General features: G+C 42.0%; 1 protein-coding gene across 1 annotated transcript; it reads left to right on the forward strand.

Annotated features, from left to right (window-relative positions):
* Window positions 1-224: 224 nt before the first annotated feature.
* On the forward strand, window positions 225-8,970 carry LOC140408593 (fibrinogen alpha chain-like). The gene is made up of 6 exons (XM_072496008.1): window positions 225-380; window positions 634-744; window positions 832-1,015; window positions 2,454-2,599; window positions 5,655-6,622; window positions 8,855-8,970. Exons 1-5 carry the CDS (start codon window positions 333-335, stop codon window positions 6,597-6,599), a joined length of 1,434 nt encoding a protein of 477 aa, XP_072352109.1. The 5' UTR covers window positions 225-332; the 3' UTR covers window positions 6,600-6,622; window positions 8,855-8,970.
* The last annotated feature ends 1,664 nt before the right edge of the window (window positions 8,971-10,634 follow it).

Genomic DNA, 10,634 nt, shown 5'->3' on the forward strand with positions numbered 1-10,634 from the left:
GACTGGGACTTGCTTCATTGGCTTATTTTCTACACCTGATGATACTTGCAGAACACAATGTCATACCTAAATTCCATGAGGTATTTGTTGTAATTCAGGAAGCACACTGAGGCCATGAGAGAGCACTGATCCTTGATGAGTCAACAGCAGTTTGGAACAGTCTAAGACAGGAACAAAGCTTTGTGCAACAGTTGAGTGGTAAATAATTAACAGGGAGTCCACATTTTTGGTAAACAGGATGTCCATGCATGACTGACGTGGATTTTAGGGTTGAAATCTGAAGAAAAGGAGAAAGAGACATTTTGTCAAGTAGTTGCTGCACAGCTAGCACAATGAGAGCAGTACTGATCTTGGGTTTGCTGTCATGTTTCATTAATTTGGTAAGTTTACTTTCTTTGGCCAAAATGCAGATTTAACCATCCAGTAACTTAAAACCGCATATGTTAATTTCCTGAAATTGCTTCTTCCACATGTTAAAAGTAAATTCATCAGTTATTCTACTTTTCGAAGCAAACTCTTCACTCACACCCCCAAGCTTAAATTGATCAAGAGAAATTTGATGAGTTGAATGTTTGTGCGTCAATCTCAGTAAAACCAATGAATGCCCTTTTCTTTGATTTCTCACACTTGAAGAATATTGCCTCAGAAGCAGCACCTCGTGGTCCTCGACCTATCGAAAATCGGGACATAAGGCATGGGCAATGTGCAGAGGATAAATGGCCCACTTGCACAGATAATGACTTGGTAGGTAGTACAGCTCTCATTTTATTCATTTGTGAAATGATATATTACAAATAATTAAAATAATATAATTCTGCCTTATTCCAATAGGGCCCTAAATGTCCATCTGGTTGCAGAATGCAAGGACTAATAGACACTACGGCAGCACAAAATGAAGGCAGGGTAAAGGTCATTCGGGAACTTTTGGAGAAATATTCTAGCTCATTTGTGATGAATAATAATACTGTGTTTGAAACTATTCGACGATTCAGACAAGTTCTGAACACACTTGGAGGTGAGTGGTTGTTGTGTTCATGTTGCGTAATGAAGGTTTCAGCTTTTATTTCCATCTATGAAAGTTTTTTAAATTGTTGAATTTACCGGTTATTGCCTTGAAATTGAATTGCTACCTGACGCGAGGTGTCGAAATTTAAGGATCTTTGTGACTGGTGAAATCTTTCTCCTGTGTCTACAGCTGTCTGTAGTTTTCTTTCGACGTCCTCCTCTTTTCCTGCACAGTAAGTGAGCCCGCTGTCAGATCAATATTTCTGTTGCATCTGTGCCTCTTTAAATGCAGGATTTCTGGTTATTCTTTCACCAAAGACTTCAGAAGATTCAAAAATTCTCACCCTGAAAAAAAAAGCTATGTAAAGCTGCCCACATTTATAAACAGGCCTAGGAAAATAACTACAAATTTTGTCCAAAGTCTGGTCTTGCGACTTGTTAATAGTCATAGAGATAAACATCTAATTGAAAACTGTTTCCTTCTGAGTTGATAAGACAGATCGACATTTTATGGGCTGAATATTATTCGAAGACGAAACAGAATCCACAAAATCCTCCTGCTTTAATTTCAGCATCTTTCATCAAAGAAAAAACCTTGCTAATTACCAATCTTATTCTATTGTAACATTGTAACCAACTCGTTGAGTCTGTGCAGTGGCACCCTCATTGCCGTTAGACTGTCTAAAAGCTCTGCAGGGTTATACTTTTATCATTTTTGTCTATTGAATCAATTCTTTTAATTCACTTGAAAGTCTTTCAAATCTAATGAATCTTCATTGTTTGCGCAAAGAATACTTTTCAAATAATAAGCTATATGGAAGACTGCTCCCCAGCCATTTTGCCACACTTAACCAGATCCATCATTTCATCTTGCCACGCCCCACCTTCTACACCATCCACTTCCTCCCATGCTCTACCCATCTCATGCCATTCCATCTTTGCCGTGCCATTCCTCTCATGCCATCCCCATCCCATTCCTTCCATCTCTCCCATGCCATCGCCAGTGCACCATTGCTTTCACCATCCCTGCCATCAATCCCATTTTGAGCCCTCACAGCCACAATCCCTCCAGCTAGGGTAACTTTATCATTGGGCTCCCTACTTACCTTTCTGTTTCTCTTTTCCACCTCTACCTTGGTCACAAACATGGGCTGCCGCATGTGTGCCATGTGCTTCAGTCCTCTGCGTGTGCCTGGCACTGTGTACCAAATAGACCCATCAAAAGTTGTAGCCCTTCAGCTGACCATTCAGAACAGCACACAAACCAAAAATTGAGTGTTAGTATAGGTAATCTATAGTCTAAACTACCCGTGAATACCCATTCTTTTATACCGGTAAAACATAACTTTCATTTTCTCCTGGAACTTAAATAAATGAAGGACTTTTTGTAGCTGCTTCAACCACAATCATTTCTAACAGAATCCTTGTATTATTTGCTGCATTTTCAGGACATGGGGCGACCTACGATGAGCTGGTGACAAATCTGTATTTCAGACTTATTACCCTGCAGGACAAAGTCAATAACCAGCTTAACAAACTGAATACACTAAAATATGAGATGATGGCACAATTCACTGAAATCTCAAAATTGGAAGTAAGCACTTCATCTGCTTCAAAATTTCAATACTCCATTTAATTCCTTGCTTTGGGGAGGAGGAAATTCCGTTATTTTGGATTTCATTGGTTAAATTAATGATTTCTGTGGCATAGTCTATCGGTTTGTATCCGTTTTGTTAAACCTTGAATAGTTTACTCTTTTTGTTACATGGCTCTGCATTCAAGCTTCACCACATATTCTTCAACATTGCACTCCTGTTAAATGCTAATCAAATCTCTTCCTGTTCAGGGGAGAAGAAAAATGCGGAAGGATTGTTTTTGCAATCGAGGCTGTAATAAAGATTTTGTGGGGGGGGGGGGGAATTGTTGTTTACCATTTATAATAATCTAAGACTGATTTAATTTTGTCAGATTCAAGAAGCTTGATCTTAGTGAATGCCGTTAGGTTAGCACTTACAATGATGCAAATATTGGGCTGTTTGTTGGTCCTAAATCCGTCCCCCTTGAGGGCAAAGTCATTGACCTGACATGTTGACGAAGGCATCATTGAATTGGAATGGAGGCAGGTTCTCTGCCTAATTAAAGAATGTAATCTGGCTCTGGAAGCTGGAGGCCCAATCTGAGACCATCCATCTTGAATGGAGCACAAGGTGGCAGTAAAGGGCGAGTGACTGAGAGGCCATTTCAATCTGACAGTGTTCTCTCAACGAAGACGTAAAAAATATTTAAGTAAATAATAAAAAAAGCAGCCTGGCCAACGTTGTTGGTGGAGGGAGGGGACATGGGTGAGAAGGGCGGTGGAGCCCCTTCCACCTCCAGCTTGTTGGGTGAACATCTTCAGGCAGATAAACTGCCTCGTCCCATCAGGAAACCGAAGGCCAACTTGAAAATCCAAGTTGGTTTCCTTTAAATAGCCGTAATGAAGCTCCTAATGAGCTTAATTGTCTGCCCACCTCTTCTGAAATGATCAATGCAGAGTCAGGATACTGACCCGTGAAATGGCACCACTAATTTTGTGCTGTGTCAGCTTCTGGCCCTGACATTAGTAGGGCTTGAAAATGCTGCCCTGTCTATTTGGCAAAATGCCCTTGCTGAAAAGTTGCCCGGTGGCTCGGCGAGAAAACAATGCAAAATGCCGTTGACATGGGCAGGACCCGAAAATCCACCAGCCAAAGGCCGGAAAACATACTGTCGGGGAGGGGCGGAAATTCTAATATACAGAAAAGGGCATCCCTGAAAGTCTGCACTATTTTCTAGCCATCCGGGCTAACACTGGGGTCGGGGGAGGATGTAATTAGGATGGGAATTGGGTGGGTCACATCAAGTCCTTTCCTTTAGTTGTGCACTGGGGGTTCCTCTGTGCCTGTTCATTACCCGATAGTCCTAATGGGTGGTCCAATCAGATTTGAGGGGCAGACCTCGTAAGCAGTGAATCACTAAGTTGTGAATGGGAACCAGCCACCCAAAAGTAACCTGCTCACTCTTGTCAGACAGAAGGTTGGACAGCACAGCAGCATTCTGGCTGAGAAAATGGTGGTGTTGTGGTTGGGTGGGGGTGGGGGGGGTATCGATTCTCATGGGGACCAATGCAAAGCAAACTGAGTAGCCGTAAGGAGCAATCCTGGATCGATAAAAAATAAATTAAGACCTGCTTTATGGGCATCTTTTGGTTGGAATGCTGACTGAAACAGATTGGGATCTGCGTAGTGAATGCTTTGCCCAGTACCATCTTGTATTGGCAATTGGGCCCAATGTCACCGGATGCTAACATATTAATAGGGCCTATCACCTTCCTCAGAGGCCTTGACCACACCATCAATGTGCACATGACATTCCCCACCCTTTTCAAAATTAGCAGTGTCCATTTGAGCTAGTGTCCTTTAGTGCCTGCCTTCTTTTGATAATAATAATATAATAATAATCACTTATTATTACAAGTAGGCTTCAATGAAGTTACTGTGAAAAGCCCCAATCGCCATATTCCGGCACCTGTTTGGGGAGGCTGGTACGAGAATTGAACCCGCGCTGTTGGCTGTGTGCTGCATTACAAGCCAGTGATTTAGCCCACTGTGTTAAACCAGCCCCTTATAATAATCTTTATTAGTGTCACAAGTAGGCTTAATTAATGCTGCAATGAAGTTGCTGTGAAAATCCCCTAGTCACCACACAACAGCGCCTGTTCGGGTACACTTTGCAGGGCGGCACTGTGGTTAGCACTGTTGCTCCACAGCTCCAGGGTCCCAGGTTCGATTCCCGACTTGGGTCACTGCCTGTGCGGAGTCTGCACGTTCTCCCCGTGTTTGCGTGGGTTTCCTCTGGGTGCTCCGGTTTCCTCCCACAGTCCAAAGATGTGCAGGTTAGGTGGATTGGACATGCTAAATTGCCCTTAGTGTACAAAAAATGTGAGCTGGGGTTATGGGTTACGGGGATGGGGTGGAGGCATGGGCTTAAGTAGGGTGATCTTTCCAAGGGCCGGTGCAGACCCGATGGGCCAAATGGCCTCCTTCTGTACTGTAAATTCTATGATTCTAAAATTCTAACACATGGAATAGAAATGGAACTGGCAGAAAGTATTACCCAATGCAAGTGCAAGCTTGCAGTCCAGATATGAATAAGCCTATTTCCTTATAGTCACGCACAGATTGACTGCTGTAAGGAAAAAAGGGGCTTTCTGAGAAGCGAGCAATTTGAGCTTGGTTTCCATGACCTTTGAGCTATTAGCTCTTCGCCCAAGCAGCTGCAAGGAGCACAAATTCTGAGATGCAGCAGTTGCAGCACCCATTCACAAGATGCATATTTCCTCCTGATTCTATCAATTCAGACAGGGTCAGCTATTAAGTCCATGGCGGATATAAATCTTTCTCTATTATTTTTATAGCGGCAGAGTATGGTCACAAGTTTTCAGACCCAACAGAACAACATAATTGGCACCAGCAGCTTTGTTTATCTTAATGGAATTAAGTGTTTTAAAATTGTTTTTAAATAACTTGGAAGTCGGTAAAGAACAATATTTCAATTTGAAATGCATAATAAGTTATCAGTTTATTCTTTGCAACATATTAAAACAGTTTTGACTTATGCTTACTTGTCAGGTTGACATTGATATAAAGATACGGGCTTGCAAAGGATCTTGTGCACGAGCATATGTTTACACCATTGGCAAAGAACAAAATGATCAAATTGGGAAATCTTATAGTTCAATGACTGCTTTGAACTTGGAGATGATTCAGCAGAAAACCTCAATCAGGAAATTCAAATTGATACCAGTAGAGCAAAAGTTTAAATCTACTTTAGATAGTGAAACAAAAAAGATCTATCCTGCTTTCTGGGAAGAAGTAACTGAGAACACATTTATCCTGGCACCAGGTGCTAGAGATTCAAAGCATAATGTGACTACTAGTAGCATTAGCGATGAAAAAGGAGCCAGTGTAGTCACATTGCCAGGTGAAAGATTGGCTCATACAGATGGGGAAGGCAGCATATCAAAGACTGAAAGCACGCATGGTAGTGAACATCATTTTTCAGTCGTGAGGCATGGCTATGGAGTAGATGAGGCAAAAAAATTTAATTTCACAGGAAACCTAGGCCATGGTTCTCGTTTTGAAACGCACGTTAAAAATAGTTCTCACACCATTAAAATTGGCTATACTGATCCTTATACAATTGAACATTTTCTTGACCAGATGGGAGTGAAGTTACAGGGAAACACTAAGGGCTCTGTTACCACTATAACTAGGACACATGAAACACATACTAAAAATGGAGGTACAAAATCAAGTGGGTCTGAGACAGTACGTCACTCAACAATAGATACACATAATGGTGACTCAGAAAGGGATTTTCAAAACCTAGGGATATCCAGTGATTTTCTGACTCCACATTTCGGTGAAACAATCAGACACACACACACAACAGTACAACACACCAATGGTGGCATTACCAAGGGATTCAAAAGTGTTGCAAATCCTGCACGTCTTCCTGATGATGAAACTGGAGATAGTGATCCGAGTGCCCATATGCTTCACAGAGAACAGTAATCAATAAAATTGCACGGCAAAAGGTAAGCTTAATAAGCATGACTTCATTAAGTAAATATTAGGAATTGCTTATTCTTTTTGTATGCAAAATCAGAACCACAATAGAGAAAGTATATCAATGGAAACTGTGCATAGTTTCCTGGGTAATGCTGATAGATGAATGTTGTTACGATCCTAGTTGATGTTATAACTGGACGGGAAGATCCCAGAATGGAACCTGACTCAAAAGATCGTAAAATTTACTTTTATTTAAATAAAACATGGAGGAACAGAGTCACAGGACCACTAATTAGTTTTAACAAGATAAAACATGTTTGAAATATGGAAAAAATGGATTATAATATAATACTCCTTTACTCCCCTCATAGCTTAGCAAATACACACAGATTTAAGGATTAACATGAATTGCAAGCTGCAATTAAGCTACAAAGATCTCATTGACACAAAAAGTTCCTTTTAAGCACACAGGATGACTGTGGTAAGACGCACTCCTCTCCGAACCAAAGTGAATGTCTGAGGATTTCATCTGAAAATCCCCCGGATGATCCTTATACCATGAACCATCTTGTCCGACTAAACTCTGGCTTCCACATTAGTGATTTCAAATTCTGCTTTCAAAAGTCACACTTCCAAATCTTCTTTTAAATTATGCTGTCCCTCAACTGCTTACATCAAGATTTTTCTTTCAGGTTTTACACCCCTCCCTTCAGGTCTTCTTTGTCTTAAAGGCTTTTACACAAACTCTGAGGTCCAGCCACCGATTTCCACAATTATTTCAAATAATGGCCAGAATTCTCCAGTCTTTGGGATTCACTTTTCCTCCTGGCAGTGCGGCCCCGCCAGCAGGTTTTGTGGTGGCGTGGGGTGGTTTCAATGGGAAATCCCATTGACAGCTGGTAGGAGGAAATCCCACCGGCAGCGAACTGCACGCAGCCGAGAAACACGTGGTTGGGGGACCGGAGGATCCCACCCATTTTGTCTCCCAAGCGGTAGCAATATCTCACAAACCTGAGCACAGCTGCAGATATCTTTCTGGCTTCTCATGATCCAATGCCTTTACAACTCTCTCTTTGAACTCTGACTTTACTGAACAGTAATCTGTTCTGTTTTCCTGTTTCCTCTGTTCCGTGAACTCCAGACTTCTTGGAACCGTCTCTTCATTTCTCTAGTTTTCTTAACTATCTAGAGTTTAGGTTTCTGGCAACTGTTTTCTTAACCATTACTCCGGAGTTGGCTTTTCTTCCAGAAAGGCTGAGAGAGATGTTCCCTCTTTAGTCTTCTAAAACCAACTGCTTCTAGCAGGGCTGTGAGAGCTGCGTTCTCTCTCACTACTTATCTCCAACTGCAATCAAATTAGCTAAACTAAAAATTGAAAGCTTCTCTATCTTACAGGGCCCAGTTGCTAAGCAACACCCACATGCTTATTGCTTTTATTTATTCTTCACACCGTAGCCCTCTCTAAGTACAATAGAATCACAGTTGGAATTTAACCAATGCCCCACACATACAAACAACTTTGTTCAGCATGAATCTAACTATATGTTTTACCCTTCCAGGCACAGAAACATCAAATTAAACCCACTTAAAATTATACCTTATTTTTAATGTTTACCAATACAAATATAAATCCCTTAAAATTACCATTTTACCTATGTTGCATATTTAGTTACAAGTGTGTTTGTAACCTCAAAAAATAAGTTTAAACATTTTCAATCTTGTTTAAAGAAGCATCCACTGATTTATGAGATTTGAGTTTTCAAAATTATGAGCTTAAGTATTTTTACAGGATTATCAGTGTGTTTAAGTAGAGACTGCCACGTATACTTTCATTCTAATTACATTGGCAGAAAACTAATATTAAGTGAAGAGCCATATTCATATTTGTCATTTATTATTTTCTTCAAGTATAAGCTGTTTGTGTAGCAATAATAATCTTTATTATAATCTTTATTATTGTCACAAGTAGGCTTACATAAACACTGCAATGAAGTGACTATGAAAAGCCCCTAGTTGCCACACTCTAGAGCTTAAAATATGCAATTCAATTTCAGGCCATTCAGTTTTAGCCTTAAAATGTCTTGGGCTTTATTTCAAATAACCATCGCCTATTTATCATCACTAATTGAAATGTTGGGTGAGGGATAAATGTTGTCTCCTGTGATTCTTTGAATATTGAAATAGCATATTTTACTAGCTTCCCATAGGTACAATACAATTTGTCTAAAATCTCAAATGTGCTTCTTTTTATTTTGCAGCAGATCTAGAGTGAAAACTTCTCAATCTTAATTCCAGCTCTTTGCAACAACCTTTCCACTCATTGTTTAAAGAAGGGATGCTTGCCTAATGCAGGTCAATAAAATGTTTTACAGCAGACAGGAGTTGTTTCTTTTGTTCTCTTACTGGGGTAGCACGGTGGCACAGTGGTTAGCAATGCTGCCTCACTGTGCCCAGGACCTGGGTTCAATTCTGGCATCGGGTGACCGTCTGTCTGGAGTTTGCACTTTCTCCCCGTGTCTACATGGGTTTCCTCCGCGTTCTCCGGTTTCCTCCCACAACCCAAAGATGTGCAGGTTAGGTGGATTGGCCATGCTACATTGCCCCTCAGTATCCAAAAGGTTAGGTGGGGTTACTGTGTTATGGGAATAGGGTCAGGGCGTGGGTAATCTTTCCAAGGGTCGGTGTAGACTCGATGGGCCGAATTGCCTCCTTCTGCACTGCAGAGACTCTATGATTCCCCAAAGAAAAGGGAAGAGAGGCAGTATCAATCAAAGATACTATTAGGTGACAGGAAAGAGCTAACGTAAGGCAGAATCATTGAACTCTTGATTAGAATTGGATAAATACTTGAAAAGAAAAAAATTCTTGTGCTGTGGGGAAAAAGATTTGGAGTGTGTTACAACCCCCTGGCCTAGTACACAGTCAATTCCAGCCCCACTTGCCCCGGAGTTGCAACACAAGTTTGTTTTTTATTGTTTTTTTTAGTGTACATAACAAAATATAAATACGAACAGAACAATGAAAATTTTGCAAAGGAGCACTTAGGCAGTACACTTATAGTTATTTACATAGAGATCGGTTTTAACTATTTACACGGATTTTTCACCGTTTCTTCTTTCCGTTCTTTTGTCTTTTCCTTGCAGCTTTTGCTGTGGCCCCCTGCAGATCAGTCCCAGCCTGTTTTCCCCTCTCTTTTCTCCATCCTGGCTCCCATTGTTGTTGCTCCTGTCCTTTCTCCATTCTCCCCTGTGCCCCTTGGCTCTCCTGTTGGGTTTGGTTGTACTTTCCTATCTCCCTAGACCCTCCCCCTCCCCCCTCCCCCCCCCCCCCCCTTCTTCCCCTCTGTAACGTGGCAACTCTCCCTTTATCCTTGGCTACCTAGTTGTTGGCCACAAACAGATCCTGGAACAACCAAGTTAATGGCTCCCACGTTCTAAGAAGCCCTCTTCCGACTCATGGATGGCGAATTTGATTTTCTCAATTGGAGAAATTCCGACAGGTTGGACAGCCAGTCTGCAGCTTTAGGTGGTACTGCTGACCGCCAACTGAGCAGGATTCTTCGGCGAGCGATCAGGGAGGCAAAGACAAGAGCGTCCGCCCTCCTCCCCATGAAGAGATCTGGCTGTTCTGATACCCCGAAGACTGCCACTCTCGGGCATGGCTCCACCCTCATCCCCACCACTTTGGACATTGCCTCGAAGAAGGCTGTCCAGTACCCAGCAAGTCTGAGGCAAGACCAGAACTTGTGGGCGTGATTGGCCGGGCCTCCTTGGCACCGTTCACATCTGTCCTCCGCCTCCGGGAAGAACCTGCTCATTCACGTTCTGGTCAAATGCGCTCTATGTACCACTTTCAGTTGTGTTAGGCTAAGTCTTGCACCTGTGGAGGTGGAGGTGGAGTTGACCCTATGCTTCGCTCCAGAGTCCCCACCTTATTTCGAACCCAAGTCCTCCTCCCACTTCTCCCTTGTCTCATCCAATTGGGCGTCGGCCTTCCCTATCAGTCATCCGTACAGGTTGCAACAGTCCCTTTGCCTAA

This window comes from Scyliorhinus torazame, chromosome 3 (genome assembly GCF_047496885.1).
Source record: "Scyliorhinus torazame isolate Kashiwa2021f chromosome 3, sScyTor2.1, whole genome shotgun sequence".
NCBI lineage: Eukaryota > Metazoa > Chordata > Chondrichthyes > Carcharhiniformes > Scyliorhinidae > Scyliorhinus > Scyliorhinus torazame.